The sequence below is a fragment of the Phalacrocorax carbo genome, chromosome 2 (genome assembly GCF_963921805.1).
Source record: "Phalacrocorax carbo chromosome 2, bPhaCar2.1, whole genome shotgun sequence".
Lineage (NCBI taxonomy): Eukaryota > Metazoa > Chordata > Aves > Suliformes > Phalacrocoracidae > Phalacrocorax > Phalacrocorax carbo.
The window spans coordinates 108,301,361-108,321,497 of record NC_087514.1 but is presented as its reverse complement, the minus strand read 5'-3'; the positions used below and the strand labels follow the sequence as shown (position 1 = coordinate 108,321,497).

The 20,137-nt window shown below is 37.3% G+C and overlaps 1 protein-coding gene across 1 annotated transcript in view; it reads left to right on the top strand.

Moving 5' to 3' along the window:
* Nucleotides 1-20,137, top strand: part of CNTNAP2 (contactin associated protein 2) — a 1,195,621-nt gene that overhangs the window by 409,570 nt on the left and 765,914 nt on the right. Inside the window, exon 3 of the mRNA XM_064443813.1 lies at nucleotides 6,331-6,524. Within this exon, the coding sequence (XP_064299883.1) occupies nucleotides 6,331-6,524 (194 nt within the window). The remainder of the gene's footprint in view (nucleotides 1-6,330; nucleotides 6,525-20,137) is intronic.

Sequence of the window (20,137 nt, the reverse complement as noted above, 5' to 3'; positions counted from 1 at the left end):
TCTTCTGAAGCAGAATGTTCATTGTTTGCCCACTATCAGCATCATTCATGGTCTTGTCTGCAATTCCATCAACCTTGTTGTGTGCTGGAAAGAAGAGTTCTTCAGATGTGCAAAAGAAAATCCCTACCCTGAAGACAGGGACTGGATTACAAATTCACATTCAGCTAGAACAGCAGATGAGTACAAGAAATATAACAATGCATACCGTTTCTGATAAGGAAATAAAAAATGTTTATCTGTGTCAATATCAGGAAAATACTACTTAATTAGAATTGGAGTCCTGTATGAGGGTTGGAGTCTGTTTGCTAGAGGGTCCTACCTAATTCAGGGTATAAGTGATCCTTGATCAAGGCAGCTCGAAGTGCAAAGTGTTTAATCATCCAAGACTTCTGTAAGTGCATAACTTTTCTCAGTGTGACTAGACCCGCTTAATGCTATGGTGTTATTTGCTCTGCATAAAGTTAAATACTTTACTGCCTGTATACAGACCGACTTTATCTACAATGTTAAAATGGACAAACAGAGGAAGGCAAACCAAAAATGGAAACCACCATTGATGTCCTACTTAACCATAATGGTGACTAAGTGCAGGCAGATTTATGCAGTTTAGCAATTTGAGTCTTTAGTATTGTTTTCTAGGGTACTGTAGAATATGGCTGCCCATAGTTTCTCTGAAGAGCAGCGAATGATTGATCTCAGTATTTCAAAGTTTTCCTTTTTGTTTTGATTTATCTTTTATGTAGAGGAATTACAAGTAATTTCTTGGAAAATAGCAAGGTATCAGACAGTATTGATTTCATGCTATTGCAGTGACCTAGAAAGTGTTATTTCTCATTTAAAGATTGGGTTGTGTTTTTCCCATAAGAATAAGCAGAATCAAACTCCCAATAATGTTATGGGTTATTATTATATAAATTAATTATTACATAATTAGAATAAAAGGCATGTTTTGGGTTATTATTGCTTAATTATTAAAAGAGGCATATTTTTTGTTTCCTTGCTGAAAGGCTACAGAAATTTTCTATGATTAGATAAAGTAATCCCTTGAATTATAACTACCAGAAATCCTAAATCTTCTTTCTATAGCTTTTCCTAGTTTGTTTTCTAATGAAATTTCTGACTAAGGATCTCCTCCTCATTTCATTCATGTCATTGACACCTTTTATTACTGATTTGAAAAGAGTAGAAAATTAGACTTACTGCAGTACTGGTATTTTTTGTCATTTGAAGTAGGGAATGATGAACAGGTGTGGATTCTTCTAGAGCAAATTAATCTTTCCAGTTTTAGTCATGAATGAAGAGTAAAGTGCCAAATTTTCAAAATAAAGAAGATTTCTAACTGAAATTGAACAGACATTTTAAAAAATCATCAGTGTGTCCCTTCTTATAGATCTGTAAGCTCAGTAGCATATGACAGTTCAGATAAAAATCTGAAATCTGTAAGCCTACCCAAGCTTTGCTACTTACTGATAACTTATTGGGGGGAATGATAAGAAGGTGAGGCTAAGTCATCTCACAGGCTTTCTTTATGTGTAGTAAACGGGAGCTAGCTTACTCAACTTCGAATAGAGAGCTGAAATAGCTAATTAATTAAAAGGACATAAGTATACATGAAATTCTGCCAAAATAGACTCACATGGACTTGATTGATTTATGCTCCTAGAAATATTTTAAGTGCTATCTTTTGCATGTGTCATATGTTCTTCATATTGTCTTCAGTTCCATGGAATGAACCTGTAGAATAATATTCAATAATATCATGAAAGCCATTGGGGTTTGTAGCTGTACGCTTCTACGGGAGAACTTATCTTGGGCCGCATACCTCCGGGACACAGGGCTCTACCCACCCTGGGGACAGTGATGCACAGACATCAATATGATGGATACAAAATGTCCGTTTATTTAGCTGCGTCACACGCTTATATAGCTCTTGCGGTTCCTGTTCCTGCCACTCCTATGGGGAGGAGTCTATCTTTCCGTCACATCCCGTAATCTTCCGGTCGCCAATCCCTGTCTATTCCCCTACAGGGGTTTTCATAATTTAAATAATTCAGCTCTCGTTGTAGTGATGGTAATACTATCTGTTAGCAGTTGTCTTTATTTGGTAACAAAAATCATAAAAAGATTTAAGTTTTACAAGTTATTAGCATTCTAAATATAGTTTTATGTGTCTTCTGCATCAGCGAGTGTGTTTTTCAGTGGTAGACTCGTTACACATTGTTTGGTCAGTCTGCAGGAGCAGCAGATCAAATGACTTCCTGTAGCGTGTTCTGAAAGTAAAGCTTTATGAAATCTTTCATAGCTGCCTTTTACCACAGGAAAGCTCTGGCTGGCTTTGCTGATTAATACTCTTAGGCTTTTCTGTACAGGAAAGTTTTTTGGATGCACAGAGATATCTGGGCGACATGCTCAATGTTGATTTTACTGTTGCTGAATTTACAGTTCTCTGATACCTACTATCAAAGGGTCGCATACAGCCATTCTTGCTCAAGCCGAAATTAGATGCCCTGTTTGTGGTGTAGAGTGCTATACAGCAAAAGTAAAGTATTCAGTCACTCTCTTGGTTAATGTCACTGAGTCAATTATTTTGGCCAATGAGTGGGTGAATATGTTTAATCACATCGAATTCTGGAATAGCATAAAAATAAAAACAGGAAGCAGATATTGTGTGCAATTTTATTTATTGCACCTCTACAACCAAATAACCCCATATATGCTTTTTACCTGTTTAATGAAAGTAAACTGTATTATATGCATATATTTAATATCTTTTAAATATTTTTTACTTCTGACAACTTTATAATAATTTGTAGCTCACATTGATTTCATACTGTATTGTGGCATTTGGCATTAAAAGGCAGTACACAAAGTAAAATGGGGTGTCATATCAAAAAAAATGTATTTTTCTGCCATAATAAGAAGTGCAAATAATGCATGTAATGAAATCCAGAATATAGCCTGTAACTGTTAAAAATAAACAGTTTACACCAAGGTGTGAAGATTAATACTGTGAATAGGATTTATTCAATAAATTTATTCAAACACATTGCAGTTTCAGTACAAAGTAATGCTCACTGAAAACTACTTCCATGCTGTCATTTTGTTCATTCCTTAATGATAATTCATTATACTGTCATAATATATTGGCCATAAAAGTAAGAGTATTTTGAAAATAATGCCATATTGTGGAAATTGGGTTTGATTTCCAAATTCACTACTCTATTTAAAAAGGCAAAATGTGTTAAATGTTTTCCTTGTCAGTAACTCCTCTGTTCCCTGTCCAATATCAAACCAACTTCTTCATTCTAGGGAAGCTGGTCTTAGTCAGCAAAATATTTAATGATATGCTGAGCTGTGAGCACATGCACATTTTGGGGAAGTGAGATTTTTGTATCTGCTTAGAGTGAATGGAGACACAAATTACTTCAGTTCCTCTGATGAATTCAGGGCCTTTGCAAGGATCTCACCGCAGGGAAATTTTTATATAATCCAACTTTTTCATAAATTATTTAGAGTGTGGATCAGAAAAAAAAGAAGGACCTAAAGGGACCCTAAAGGGACAAAATCCTTGAATCAACACAGATTACACATGCCACAAACAAAATGAACAAAGTAATCAGCTCCCCCAAATTACACAGCCTGATGAATCAAAGAGGAAGAGGAAAGTTGAGGAAAATTGATCCCCACAGGCTGCTTCTGGTGAATGGCTGACGATTGCCCTGCTGCACAGGCTCATCACCGTTCCCTTCCCATGCTGGTCTGCTGAGCAGTGCATTTAGCTATAGTCCAACGTGTTCATCCTTCATCCTTTTGACTATTTATTTATTTATTTACTTGTTTGGAAAAGCCAGAAGGCAAATGTAAAACAGAGATAGAAAATTAGGTCAAGAAACCAATGGGATAATATTATTTGTTGCTGTCTGCAATATTGACTAAAAGCCTTGTCCCTTGCTTATTAGAAATGGCTATAGGGCAGGCTGTCTTGCCATACTCATGTTTGCATCTCCTGGCCTACATGTGACTATAGCATCACATATCTCTAACTTTTGCCAGGCATGATTTGAAAAATGTTTTCTGTCTTTTCTTACATAAAAAAAAAAAGAAAAAAGAAAAAAAGAGTAATGAATGTTAGCACTCAGTTTTTCAAAATTTTTCAATGGTATTGTGGTTGAAGACTTTCTAAAACCTAGGTGCAGTTTTCAATGAATGTATATGTTTATCAGTTAAAGAAGGACAAAGTTTAATCTCAGTAATATGAGTGTACTAAAAGAAAAAATATAGCATTAAAGGTCTTTTCTTTTAAAGTGTATAACAAAATCTCTTGTTTCAATGTAAATCACCTGCATAACAATCTCCTGCATAAATAAAAAGCGTATAAAATGTAAGGTCGATTTTATTATAGATCTATTTCTGTAGCTTACAGCTATAGCATGTCATTCTTTTTCAACCACTGCATTGCTGAAGGACATTTTATTGATGGATTTATCAATCAGCTCTGTTTTCGTTATAAATTTTGAATGCTCACATTTGGACTTTACTTTTTCTGGAGCCACCAAAGGGGCCCTTTTACAAAGGTGGCTTCTGTACAGGGACAGCTTCTTATCCTTTGTGTGCCGTCAGACTCAGGTATGCCAGTTGGACAGGGATGTTAGGACAGGGAGAGAAAACAGCATCTCTGCTGAGACGTTAGTAGAGCTAACTTTTCCAATCGCCTGGCCTAGTAGACATGAAGAAGCTATATTCTAATTTTAAATGAGCAGTTGCTATTCTCTGCAAAAATAAGAGCTAGTTTGTGTTTTGGAATGAGTGGGAATCCTTTTCCCTGCATGTGTTTTTAGTAAGGGTTTTAAATGCTATTCCCTACCCCTAAAGAACCATGCTTATATTACTGGGTATCATTACCTGTAGTGCAGGGACAAAACATCTATTGTAAACCTTAAAAATTTCAACAAGGTAGATGTCGTCGGTATCGTGCTACACTTTTAATTACAATGAAAGGCAACCATTTACGACATCAAATGATCTCGTTGATATCACAACATTAAAATGTCCTATGACCTGCACATGTTAACACCTGTAGCAGCTGAATGAGTTTTAGAATTGTCTAAGACTGAGGCAATGCTGCCGCCTAATGATGGGAGTATGTAAGATGCACTACAGCAAAGAGTTTTTTTGCTTGGCAAGCAGGTTAGGTTTGTGACATCAGTTGAAGTCTATAAGTGAAATTAAAAACATCAAAAATTGGCCCATGGATTAGACTACGTGATTTCATGGTGTGCCATGTCATTTCTTTGGTTCAAACTTAAAAAAATGCAAAAAAACCCCCTATAATCTCTTTAAATCTGTAAAGTTTTTATTTTCTGTGCCTTAACTTTGCTATGAATATAACAATTCTCCTCTTCTTCTCAGTATTGTAGATGTTGTTGTTGTTGTTTCATCTATTTCCTACTAATTATCATTATGGTAAATATATCATTATACTATCTATATTATAATTTTTATCATTCTCTGCAGTATCCAATCACAATTTTCGCCTTAATATTTTTTAGTTCAGAAGAATGAGAAATTGCATTAATGCCGTAATACTTCATTTATCTATGCATCATTGGCCTTCTTTATTTGGAACAGTTCAATGTAGGCTAGTGGCCAAGAAGAGTATTGTTAATAGTATTACTGTTGAGTTAATTCATAGACCCATAAATAGCAATAACACTTCTGCAAGGCATCTGTCAATGTAAACTGTGACAGCTTATGCACCCAGCAGATCAAAACTGGATCCAGCCCTGCAGTACCTGGTCCTTTGTCAATTATTGTAGATCTTTCAGTTTGTGCACTATTGTGAAACATAGGAAAGCAGAGAGCTTGCTCTTGTTTCCTCCCGTTTTATCTATATTACCTCTTTAACATAAAATGTTATTGAAAAGGCATACAAAATCCAGAGATTGTTATTGATTTGTGCCAGCTTACTCTGACAAAGGATTTCATGGCAAATTGGTCAGCTCTTGAACAATTATAATTTGGCAAAACCTAATAAACTGTAATTAAGGCATTACAAAGGCATTGATTCGTTAGCAGGCAGCCCATTAAATCATTATAATTATATCATAAAATGATTAAGGCAACAGAGTTAATGCATTTGAAGCCTGTGCTAAAGATGCATTTTAAAAAAAAAAAAAGTTCAATCATCTTTCCCTTTTATGTGTTCAAGTTTTTTTTTGTATTCTACTCCTCTCAGCTGGGCTGCCTTCTAGCAATCAGCATCTTCACAATGTCTTCACTTCAAAGCAGGTGTCTGAGTCTAAATCTCTCTATTCTGTTCCAACCCAACAGGTGCAGGAGGATGGTCTCCATCAGACAGTGATCATTACCAATGGTTGCAGGTGGATTTTGGGAACAGGAAACAGATCAGTGCTATTGCGACTCAAGGCAGGTATAGCAGTTCTGACTGGGTCACTCAGTATCGGATGCTCTATAGCGATACAGGGAGAAACTGGAAACCATACCACCAGGATGGAAATATCTGGGTAAGTCATTGGTGTAAAATGGGAGCATATGTTGTAGGGATGTTGACTGACTGTGTTTTTAGGAACTGTACATGTTGTACAATTCTTCAGTGTTGTTTTTGTGAGGATAGAACAGAGCTTAGCTCAAAACATACTGATTCAAGTTGCAGCTGCTGTCAGGAGGCCTATCCCTGGATTAGCAAAGCCATTTGGGATGATGGTAGTTGTCAAAACATGCAGATACTTTTTCGTTGTTGGTATTCCTCAGTGAGTCTCTTATGCTTTGGCTTTCCTTTCCCTGCCTCCTCTTCTTACTAATTTCATGGAGTAAATGTGAGACACAAAAATAGTTTTGAAAATTTTGCCCTTAAACATAACATTTTGGAAGGTAATTTGTTCTTTGTGTGTATATCTGCTGGGGAGCAGTTTCATCATGTGTTTTGTTTTCCATATAGATGCTACAGGGGTATTTATGCTATAAAAATTTTATTAAAGAGCATATAATTTAGTTTTGACTCTTACATTTTTCATGGATAAGCTGCTAATTTCATTCTTCTTGAAAACAGTAGCCTTCCATTTTGCTGACAAAAAAATTATAGCTATTACTTAACATGCTTATCCTCACAGCATTTCTTTCAGATGGCTATTCTTTTTCAAAAGCATACTTTGAAGACAGCAAAATTCTATCATTCTTTCTGAAACCAAATTAAATTGATTAGCTATTATGCCTCATCAGAAAAAATATTGTCAAAACAGACAAGACTTAACATGGTGCTATTTTTAGATTCACATTTTTCCAGGTGATTCTTTTTTTAAGGTCTGTTATTAAAAATGAATGTCAAATGTAGACTATAAGGTGAATGGTTTTATCTGTATACGAAGAACTTGTGTAATACGTGGAGTACACTGAGGCAGTCATTCTTTTTTGGAGTATTGATTTATTGAAAAAGCCTCTTCCATGTGCCAGATACAATTCTGAAAGAGAGAGAAATTAAAGCCAGGGGAACAGACAGAAGTGAAGAGAAAAACATTGCTTGCTGCATTAGATTCCTTATGACTTGGTGGTATGAATATTGTTCACCAGTGTAGGGGGGGAGCTTGTGCTTAAGCTTGATAAATAGAAAAAGTTTCTCTTTTTACATACATAACTGGCCTTAAAATACTTATATGTTACATAGTTTATATATAAATAGAAAGTTTCTCTTTTAAGGCCACTTATAAAAATACAATGATATTTATATTATCTTAGATGTAGAAAAACTTCTACAACAACTACTATTGGAGAGTTTGTCTCAAGGAAATGGAAGAGGGCCATGCAGCTGGCTGAGTGAATGATATATAAAGTGGGAGAGTTAGGGTGAGGAAAAATCTGATCTTAATACTTTGAAGGCAAAATCTTTTGGCAACATGTGATTTTGTTGATTTAGTCATAGCTGTGACTGTTTGTTTTCAAAGCGGCCAACCATTCTGAGGGGTTTGTAGAAAGACTTTATTATTTAATTGTTTCTTAATACAGAAATACTGAAAGCTTCTTCATGAAAGAACATTTCCTTTTTATCTTTATTACCAATTATGTATGATTGGTTAATTCAGGGGGAATGCTGTTGGTCTGTTATTGATCAATATCACTTGCAAAAACATGTGATGAGTTATGCATGAGCTTGCTACTTCTATTTGGAATGCTAATTCTTTGGGATATACTTAGCAAGCTGTTTGCTGCAGTAATGCTGCTGTTCGTGTCCGGCAATTTTTATCCAGTAATAGAAAAGCTTGTAAAAAATTAAAAAAGGCTACCTTATCCCAGCTTTCTTATTTAGAAGAAAGCTTATTAAAAAAAAAAAAAACAAAAACAAAAAACAAAAAATCCCACACAACTAAACAAAGAAAAATAAACCAAACCCAACAAAAAATACCAACAAACTAACTTAGGATTCTTGATTCTATTTCTAACTTGCCAAAACCAGCCTTGTTTCTGTTGTGAAATGATGTTTGAGCCTTGGTTTAATCTTGAAAAAACTGTGCTTATTAGCTATTACTAAGTCTTAAACATAGTCAGTTCCCCAGGCAGGGCGTGTGGCTGACCATGGAGAAACATTGTTGTACTATTGTAGTATTATTAAGAGGAGACAGATTTTCCTGAGGTGGAAATGGGGTGGTGCAGAACTTCCCATTGCATCTTCCTCTTAGTGACACTTTTGTACTAGAAATTAAAAGCAGCAGAACCTGTGAGGGCCAGATCACGCCACGTGAGCCAAGTATCCAGCATTGGCAACTTAAACTCACGAAGTCAGATTCTTCCTGACCAAAATGACTGTGATGATTGTAAAAATCTCACATGATTCTGGTGCCCTTATACATCCTTTTAGGAAGTATTTATTCTTTCCCTTCGGATTTGTACCTTTGGAAGTTGTATCTACAACAGAAATGCTGCAGTGTAGCTTTTGATTGAGGTCCCTTCTCCATTGTGCCCATGCCTGACTGTCATTGTTTCCTGACAACAGTAAATTTAAAAATAAAGGAGAAAGCAAAGAAAAAGAGGAAAATAGAAGCACAGAGTTGAATAATATTTAACACTAAAGCCGTTAGGATATCAAATGACACAGCTATAGGATGAGATATGGGAAACAGAAGGGAATAAAAATAAAGCTTACTAGATGAGCTGGAGAGAGAGCAGAGGAGAAATAATTTCCAACAAAGATCTAGTTAGGAACAAACCATGATAATCTGCATAAAATGCTGAAGTGACACCCTTCTCTGTGCATTAGTCAGGGAGGAAAAGAAGTTCTGTAATGATCTCCTAAGTAGGAGAGAAATCAAAAGGTTCTCAGGAAGTCTGTGGTGGGGAAAGTGCTTTCAAGGTGAATTTAAAGTAAGCATCCCTGTTCTGTGAAATAAATTTTCTAACCCCACCCCTCCTGGGCTTTTGGATATTTTCAATTTCCATGAATTTTAATGAGATGAGTGAATGTGGCCTCTTCCCATAAAATGCCTAGCAGCTAGAGAATTTTGATCAACTCTCCTACCTTCACTCTTGCAGGCTGAGATTCTAATTTTGATAGGTCATGAGGTTTCCCTTCATACGTCAATCTACTGGGGCTTTTTTTGTATGCAATATATATTTGTTCTGGTATAGATACTCATTTTGGTTTCTACATCAACGCCATCTATCTGTTTGCCTAATGAATACATACCAGATGTGATTCTACAAACAATACTGTTTCTATCTCCTAACCCAGATATAGATGATGTAAATGCCTCACACTAGGCATAATGCAAATATGACTTATAGGTATAATAAGAAAATGCTGACATCGTATGAAAACATTGAGACTCAAAGTATAAGCATTAGTGGTAGACCTAAGCACCTCTAAGATTTGAGCCTTTCCTAAAGGAAATTGGTAAATCCTTGGTACAACTGAAGGGGACTTAAGAGGTATCATCTTCTACTAGAGCAATCAAATTTTAGAACTTGTGATCAGCTCTCATTCATCTCATTGTCTTATTCCTGGGGATATCAGAGTCAGGGTGATAAAGGAGAAAGTGTTACTGTAATTATGAGATAAAAAAATAAATACTGATGGGAAAGATGGAGCACAGACCATTTGCACATGACCTCCAAATTATATTCTGTAGTTGACTCTTATCTTCAGCCTCAGTGAACTTCAGTGGAATTGCAAAGTTGTAAATTAAAGCAGATCTTGCTTTTTACAGAAAATTTAGCCCTTGACCAAGTGGATGCTGCTTCAGTTGAAAGGAATTATGTTTTTCTGGTTTTGTTGTTGTTTTTCTTTCATGTTTTAATTAAAACTTAAAATGTATTATGCATAACACCTGCTTTTGTAGTATTTTTAATACTGAAAAGGTATTAAGTGATTATATAGCTTTCACTATGAAGAATTCTTTTTGGAAAGGATTTGCAATATTTCTCTATCTATCTAGAGGCTTTAAACACAATTTCTATTTTTTATTTTTTTAAATAATGCTCATTTGTTTCCTTTTTTACGTGAAATAGAAATAATCACAGCACCATCACACAGCATGTACAGGACAACCAGGTGATCAGACCCAGTCGGCATGGGTTTATGAAAGGCAGCTCCTGCCTGACCAGCATGAGCTCCTTCTGTGTCAAGGTGACCCACCTAGTGGATGAGGGAAAGGCTGTGGATGCTACCTACCTGGTCTTTAGCAAAGTCTTTGGCACCCTTTCCCACAGCATTGTCCTGGAGAAACTGGCTGCTCATGGCTTGGACAGGCATATTCTTAGCTGGGTAAAAAACTGGCTGGATTGCCAAGCCCAGAAAGTTGTGATGAATGGAGTTAAATCCAGTTGGTGGCCAGTCACAAGTGGTGTTCCACAGGGCAAGTGCCAGGTCCTGCTCTTGGTCACAACAACCCCATGCAACACTACAGGCTTGGGGAAGAGTGGCTGGAGAGCTGCTTGGCAGAAAAGGATCTGGGGGTGTTGGTTGACAGATGGCTGAACATAAGCCAGCAGTGTGCCCAGGTGGCCAAGGAGGCCAACAGTATCCTGGCTTGTATCAGGAATAGTGTGGCCAGCAGAACTAGGGAAGTGATCATGCCCCTGTACTCAGCATTGGTGAGGCTGCACCTCGAATACTGTGTTCAGTTTTGGGCCCCTCAGTACAAGGACACTGAGGTGCTGGAGCATGTCCAGAGAAGGGCAACGAAGCTGGTGAAGGGTCTGGAGAACAAGTCTTATGAGGAGCGGCTGAGGGAACTGGGATTGTTTAGTCTGGAGAAGAGGCGGCTGAGGGGAGACCTTATCGCTCTCTACAACTACCTGAAAGGAGGTTGTAGTGAGGTGGGGGTCGGACTCTTCTCCCTAACAACAAGCGATAGGATGAGAGGAAATGGCCGCAAGTTGCACCAGGGTGGTGTAGATTGGATATGAGGAAAAACGTCTTTACTGAAAGAGTGGTCAAGCACTGGAACAGGATGCCCATGGAAGTGGTTGAGTCACCATCCCTGGAGGTATTTAGATGATGTGTGGATGTGGTGCTTAGGGACATGGTTTAGTGATGGACTTGGCAGTGTTAGGTTAATGGTTGGACTTGATGATCTTACAGGTTTTTTCCAACCTAAGCAATTCTATGAGTCTAAATCCATTAAGTTAGCTGTAAAATGAACTTTGCATTTCTCTGGGCACTGAAGAGCAACTTACTGTTTGAGAAATCCAGTCTCTTCATTTACACAGTTCCCCTTGGTATTAAAGGGAGTAGGTACAGCACAGTGGATTTAGCTTGTAAAGGAAAATGAGCTCTCAGCATTTCAGAGTATTTTGACGTAGTGCTAAGCCAAATTTCATTGTGAAAGGAAGCACAAGTGAGTTGGATGATTAACTTTTTCAAGCTGTGTGAGACTTCAGATGTTTAATACTCTTGGGTGCCTTTGGAAATACCAACCATCAGACAGACCAAAAGTAACATGTAATGTCTACGTAGATATAAGGCAATCACCTGGAGCTCTACCTAGCAGAAGTTACGTGGGAGCCATTTACTCAGCATTTCTGTTCATCCTGACGTGCTAATTCTGGTTAGATTATTCAGACAAAAATCTGCAAGCCTTATCACATTCCCAGTTCCTATTCCACCTGCTCTGCAGAGCATCATTTATAGCTAACCAAGGACTTAATGCATATGTCATAGAGTACAGTGATTTGTGTATAGCAACTACAAGTGAAGAATAAATTCTAGCATATACCCACTCTGTTAGGACATGCAAGAATTATTTCCTTTGTAAAAACTGTCACTGCTTTTTCCCTGAGAGCCAACTTATTTCCATGACCCTACACTAAACAGCATTAATGAAGGATGCTATTAAAGAGTTCTTGAGTTTGATACTTAACTGTTGCTCTCCTTTTCTGTGGTTACTCTGCAAGATCTTGAGTGAAAGCTTACATGATATAAAAATTTGCTAGGTTAATGGGTTTATGGGCCTGGATTTTTTGCTTGTTTTTCTTTTAAAGTACTTCTACTTAATAAAATGATCTTATTAAACCAATTTAGTTTTTATGACTTTATACTGACTTGCAGTTATGGGAGCATTTAAAAAATATGACATGTGATTAGAATGGTCGGTGACCTGCCATTTGTTGTTGCCACGCTGCTGCTAGAATATCAGATACTGTGCAGACCTATTTAAACATGACAAAGTGGTTTGATATATTCATCAGTGCAGAGGTTTTGACTAGTGTTTATAGCAAGGCCCTGAAGTCTCTTGGGATTGTTGTGGATTTATTGTTGTTTTTTTATTTAAGGATGCCCTGACCTATCCTGTCTGGAAGGATTTTTATGTCTGGTATCTTGCTGTCTCCATAGCAATGCCTGCAAGGTGACTGGTGTCATTTTTACTCACTCTTAGTTCTCCAGGAATTTTATTATCAGGAAAAAAAGCCCTTTTTTAAATTTTAACTTTCCTTCCATGGGGTGGAAAAAAAAAATCAACCAAAACCTCATTTTTCTCCTGGAATATCCTGTGTGCCTTTTCTTAATTTCATTATGCCTTAGCTTGCCTGGATGGTATATCTCTGAATCCCTGCCTCCCATGCCTTTATCTTATAAAGATTGCTCCATTCACTTGCAACAGCCAGTATCACCTTTTTGGGTGTATTGAGTGAATGAGGTGTTATAACTCCCACTGAAGTCAGTATGTCTCAGCACTTAGTGCACATGGCTAAACTATACATTGAGGGACCATGACTGAAAGAGTATGGATACAATAAAATTTTTATTTTGCTGTAGTGAAGTTAAACTTTCTTATGCATCTAATGTAACAGTCTCTGCTATTATGTCAAAATATATAATGTGTTGATAGGACACCTATAGAAATTCAGGCAGTTTCTGACAAGGAATTTTTATAAACCCTGAAGAAAACAACTTTACAGATAAACATCAGTGCTATCCTGATGAAGCTTATTCCCTAATCTTCTCTTTTCTGTGTGGAACCTGTTAAGAGAAATTGTATAAATTTTTAATGCATTTAGAGAAACACAGTTGGGGTTATCTGAAATATCATGGCAAAACATATCTATCCCAAATGCCGTCACAGCCACAGACTGTATTTTTATTAAAACGACAGCAGATCAGACAGTTTTTTAAATGTTGGAATGCTAAGATTAACACCACATTGGGATAAACAGTAATGCTAGTTTAAAATCCTGACTTTTTTGAAAAACAAAAATAGATTTTTACAATAGACTGTAACTAATGTTGTATTTTGCATATGAAGCTATGGCCTCATTGTAAGACCTTCTAAATGTATTTTTGTTTAGAATCCTTTAAATCATGTTTTGTGTAGGAAGAAAGACCTTAGAAGTTGTTTTTAGCAGAAACATGGGTTCGTGAGTTTGCTTATAATTTAAAATAACTTTTTAAATGGAAAGATACGTTAACATTTTGAAAATTGATTTGATTGGATGGAAAATTATTGGATTTTTCACTGCAAACTACTCATCCTGTTTATGAGAGAAAGGTTCTATAACTGTATCAGGCTATCTCCAGAGATACAAGCAGAACTATTTTAATCTATCGCAGAGTATGCCAAGTAGACAGAAGACAAAATTCTTCATGGTGCGGTGGCAGACAGTGTCCAAGCCCACCCTCGGTTCTGTACAGGCCATTATATAAAAACCAAAATGGGATAACATATTAGAGGTTTGCACTGTAGTATGCTATAGGATTTCCATTATGAAGGACTTTTTTTTTTTTAATCTGTTGTTCTTAGTTTGAGGACTGCTTGTCTGCTTACCTTAAACCATCAAATTTTAAACACAGATGTCTAAAGGCAGGCGACTAAATTCATTTATTAGCTCTCAGATGCCTTGGTTTTCAGATACCTTAGAGTGTCATCATCGTGCAATGAATACAATGCACAGGTCTTTAAGCAAGCCCACAAAAGTGCATCGTGTCCTTAATCAGCTCAGCAATGACAGTAGTCATAGTCATGGCTGAAAGGCATCACATCTCAGCTAACAAATCTTTCTAAGGAGCAGGATTTGCAGTTCATGTGTAGTACCCAGCAAGACTCACACTGGCTGCTGCACTGAGGTTGCAAAACAGTAATGTTTCCAGTATCAGCTGGTATGTACAGAGCTGAGTTGTGTTCATCAGTAGGTTTTTAAAACTCCTAGCATTGTTATGTAGGTTGTCCTCAGTCCCTTCTAGAAAGCCTGAACACTTGCTTAGGTGATTGAATCAGAGCTGAATTTTAAGTTCTTGAATTTTTACAGAATCTCTGTAGATACACATTTGAATGTCTAGATGAAGATCTACTGAATGTGACTGAAGAAAATGGACTGTAGCGATTTACCGTGCTGCTTGTCACCCCCTTGTTTGGCTACCATGTTTGAATATATCAGGTCATTTATGTGGCTCTTATTATAGCAGACACCCTGTATATGACCAAAATCTGCTTTATGGCACTCCAGATCTTTTATCGTTGATAGATATTGATTTTTATTTTTCATATATTTAATAAAGAGTAGATCTAGCATAATGTAGCTAATGTTTCAATTTATAAAAGTATGGTTAGAAATAGAAGTTTTAATGATCTCCACACATAAAAAAATTAAATCATGATACAGGTATTTGACATGCTTGAAGTTACATTAGAAAATGTAGATTTACAAATCGTGGTCTTGCCCATTTTGTTAGTCATCAGGTTGTGTAATGTTAATGTACTTCTGCAATGTATTTGACATACATACTATATTTCTATACATAGCTGTCTGTAGCACTGTCAAAAGGCTGATCTATGGGCTTCCTTAGTTCCTTCTTATCTTTCCCCCATGAGGGTGATGAAACTCTAGAACAGATTGCACAGAGAGGTTGCAAAGGAGCTGAACCAAATGACATGCAGAAGTTCCTTCCAGCCTGTGATTCTGGAAGGTGCCCAAGAGTTGCCCAGACTGCTAACTGTTGAAATGAAGAGGCACATCAACCCTGATATATTCTGTGTTTCTCCCTTCTTTGATGCATGTGGCTTTCATTTCTGTCTGCAATTTATAGCTGACTTCAGTTTCTGTAGTGGGCTGCCTATTGGAATATCACTAAATATTAGAAAACTTCGGGTGTTAGTTCTAACTTCAAGGTGAAACCCATCCATAGCACCAGTAACCTAATCATGGTTCAGCATTTCCCTCTTAATAGTGCATTTGCAAAATTATTTCAGTTCTGATCCAGTAAACACTCCTGTGCCCAACTTCAAATGCTGAAAGTAAAGTAATAGGACTAAGTGTTTAAAATGGAGTATACGCGGTCAGGGAGCATTTCCAACTGTGTTGGTACAACACTTGGAAAAAGGAGCAAAGGTCTTACAGAATTCTTTTGGAATTTCCATACTACAGGCAATAACCTTACTGAAATATTAGGCAGGTGTAAAGCAGGAAAAGTTCTCAGCTTTCACTTGCTTGGCACTGGTGAAAATGAAACTGCAGAAGGCTGTGGTGCATCAGTGTGGGTGCTTATTTGATGGATTTTTTTTAAAAAGGATTGTTTTTTCCTTTATTAGTGAACAAAAAGATACTTGTATCAGGGAGAGATCTTAAAATTTGCAGGTGTGCACTGCAAGTTTTTAAGTTCTTAGATGGGGAGACAGTCATAGACAGCATTTTTTGTTTCTCTAGAATATTATTTTCTGCATAGTCAGAAGATTTGTGTTGGGCGGAATAGATGGGTTTGTGCTAGCACATGAAAGGTGTGGTTGTGGCAATTCCCATGAGTCAGAGTCATTTTGCTGTATTACTTCTGTTGCCTGTGAGGTCTGGTGTGCAGAAAGCATAGCATGTAAAAGGTTTCTCCCATTTGCCTCTTGGCTCATTAGGTGTTAACTTCCCAGTGAAGATGTGCATAATTACCTAGGAGCAAATAATGGTTGAATCCACAAGCATTCACTTCCATGTAAATTTTTGGGCTTGCGCACCTGTGGAATTGTACCTTTTAGCCTCTGGTCTTCTCTGGAGGTTGGTACTTATTAACTGGGGAGGCTGAGCTTTGCACTGAAAAAAGTGACTTAATGCACTGCGGGAGGTTGAAAATTTAAGACCAAATCCTGCCAATACACTTGTAAGTGCCTGACATCGAAATCAATACAGCTGTTCAAGTAAGATTACACAAAAGTATTTACTTGCACAAATACATGTGATGTGATGTCCCCTTAACACTAGAAGTGGACTCCTTCCTTTGTGAAAATCAATTTCCATTTTTTTTCCAGGATTTTTAAAATAAATTTTCAAAAAGGGAAAAAAGCTTAAAACCCCCACATTTCTTTAGCAGTGTATAGACTCTGATCGGCTTCAGAGCAGAAGTGCATTTTAAGGGGAAATCTGACAATGCTGATGCACTACATGTCTGTGGCTGTATAGATAACTTCAGCCTGAAGGTTCTTAATCTGACACCTTTCATGAGCAGTTAATTCACATTAAAAATATGAAGAAATTATGTTCAGGCCAATAAAACTCCTATGTACTATTTCTTAATTTTTCTTCTTGCCATTTTTTCTTTTTTCTTTTAATATCCTCAGTGTCCTTAAGATAGTTAGAAAATATTACATTGCTTATTGACACAGATCCTATTCAGGAAGGTATATACAGAAACCCTTAACTTCTAGCTGGAACTTTATTCTTGTTGGGTGCAACAGAAAGCACGAGTAAATAAAACGTGCTTAACAGTTCCCTGAAAAGTGTTGCTTTTCTATCATCATACATTCCATAATCTCTGTAGTAATTTACAAATTATTTTTATTTAACATAGTTTGCTATAAATGGTTGCTATTTTAGGTATGAAAATATTTTTTGCTACCATTTATAGTGTATGTGCTTAAGCACACAGATTTTGAGTTAATCTTTACTTAAAATTATTTAGTAACATGAATAACAGTTAAAAGAAATTACAGATTTTTTTTAATTGCAATACATCAGTGTTAGACAGAACAAACCTGTTCAAGTGAGGCATCATTGTGGATTAATAGTGCTGTAACTTTAATTTCTGGTAGACAAATAGATGAAAAATTGCTTTCATTTGTTACCAGTCTCTCAAAAATGTCTATCACATTGCTTTATTTTAGGTACATAAATTTAACTAAAATGATATAATATAAACATACAAAGCTATAATAGGATTTGTATTTGTGCAATTGCAGGCAAAAGTGGTTCATATTGATCTTTAAAACCTGATGTGGAACCATTTCTCCTAACATGACTTGTCTGCATCACTAAATACCACAACAGAGGAGTAAGTCTTGGCTGCTATAACGCTAAAGGCTCAGTAAAGACTAAGTCTTGTCTTAGTCACATGTGGTGGGTTGACCCTGGCTGGATGCCAGGTGCCCATCAAGCCGCTCTATCACTCCCCTTCTCAGCTGGACAGGGGAGAGAAAATATAACAAAAGGCTTGTGGGTCAAGATAAGGACAGGGAGATCACTCACCAATTACGGTCACAGGTAAAACAGAGTCAACTTGGGGAAATCAATTTATTACCAATCAAATCAGAGCAGGATAATTATAAATAAAATCACATCTTAAAAACACCTTCCCCCCCGGCTTCATCCAAGGCTTAACTTCATTCCCAAAGTCTCTACCTCCTCCCCACCAGTAGTGCAGGGGGATGGGGAATGGGGATTGCAGTCAGTTCAATACATGTTGTTTCTGCCGCTGCTTCCTCCTTGGGGGAGGACTTCTCACACTCTTCCCCTGCTCCAGCGTGGGTGCCCTCCCATGGGAGACACTTCTCCACAAACTGTTCCAACATGGGTCCCTTCCACAGGGCACAGTCCTTCAGGAGCAGACTGCTCCAGTGGGGGTCCCCCTGGATCACAAGTCCTGCCAGCAAACCTGCTCCAGCGTGGGCTCTCCATGGGGTCACAGCCTCCTTTGGGCACATCCACCTGCTCTGGCGTGAGGTCCTCCATGGGTTGCAGATGCATATCTGCTGCACTGTTAACCTCCACAGGCTGCATGGGAATCTCTGTTCCAGCACCTGGAGCACCTCCTCCCCCTCCTTCTCCACTGGCCTTGGTGTCTGCAGAGTTATTCCTCTCACACATTCACACTCCTCTCTCCAGCTGCAATTCCACAGTTCCCCCTGCCACTTCTTATACATTATCCCAGAGGTGCTACCACCATCGCTGATGGGCTCAGCCTTGGCCAGCAGTGGGTCCATCTTGGAGCCAGCTGGCACTGGCTCTATTGGACATGGGGGAAGCTCCTAGCAGCTTCTTACAGAAGCCACCCCTGTAGCCCCCTTGCTACCAAACCTTGCCATACAAACGTGATACATCATAGTATATCTTTACCAATAATGATGAGCTGACAATGATAACTTTCCTCTTTCAATATTTAACACAAAAGTCATTGGCTATGCTGAATGCTGATGTGTGTTAAATGCTAGTTTCAATTAGCATGTTTTCCAGAGTGCTTAGCTAAAGTTAAAAGAAGTGCTTGGAAAGCATTTGTCTGTACATTCATCCTGTTAAGATTACCCACAGGAAGAAATTCTTCCTAACTGGAGGAATAGTTGCACTGTCACAATGTAAGGAAGTAGGAATGTCAAAATTGTTGTTTTGCAAACTGTTTTTCAAAGTATTATTCTGACTTTGTCTTACAAAATCAGCAATCAAATTTCTCTATAAAACATGCTGCAAGGTATTAATAGGTTTCTTACTCTCAGATCCATTCTCTGAAAATGCTGGAAGAGAGCTTATACAATGAATCACCATGATCCTGAAGGTTGTTTATTTTCATGCTTATGTCATAAACTAAGTAGATTACAGGAAGAAGTGGCTTTAAAAAACAAACAGGAAAGAGTATACTTCAAGAAAAAATGACTTAAAAACTTCTGGCAAAATCCAGCCAATTGCTTGTACAAAACTACTTGTACTAAGTGATTTGCAGGGCAAATTCCCTTTAAACTTAAAAACATGGAAAGTGATTTGGGAGGGGATGAGGCAAAAAATGCTCTCTTTAGCTCATCACTTATTTGACCTTAGTTACTGCATTCTTTTGAAATACTTAGAATTGGTTTTCTTGTTTTGAGTGAGATCATTTTGATGCATAATTTCATTCCCTACACTGTGATACAATATTTACAGTGAGTTATGGAAAAAGTTGTTGCCAGCTGAGGATAGATTTTTTTTATGCTTTTCACCTTTATTAGTCCATATCATAGATTTACTAGAAACTGAGTACGGTTTTGTAGACATAATTTTCCTTTTCCCATCAAGTCAGCTCTTTAATTCAAGATAGATTTTATCAGAGACGGAAGTAAGGGAGGAGAGGGAGAGCACTGTTTGACAGACATACTCCAGATGTTCTTAAGTTTCTATAGAGAAAATGAGTTCAGATGCAATTGGGAGCCACTGTAACACAGACTTAAGGCTTTTAAGATTTATGATTATGTTACACTCATGCTTTTTTTTTTTTTAACATATTTATTTAAGGATGGGACAGAGGTTCTGCAGCAGAGGTTGGGGACTACGTTACTATTTAGTTAACAGCAAAGTAGTAAAGGTGGAGGTCAAACTTTCTCTGTGTAGGTAGATGAAAAAAGAAAGAACACATCAACCTTATACCGTGTTAGACAGCAAGACCATGAGAATTCTGCAAATATTAAATGACTAA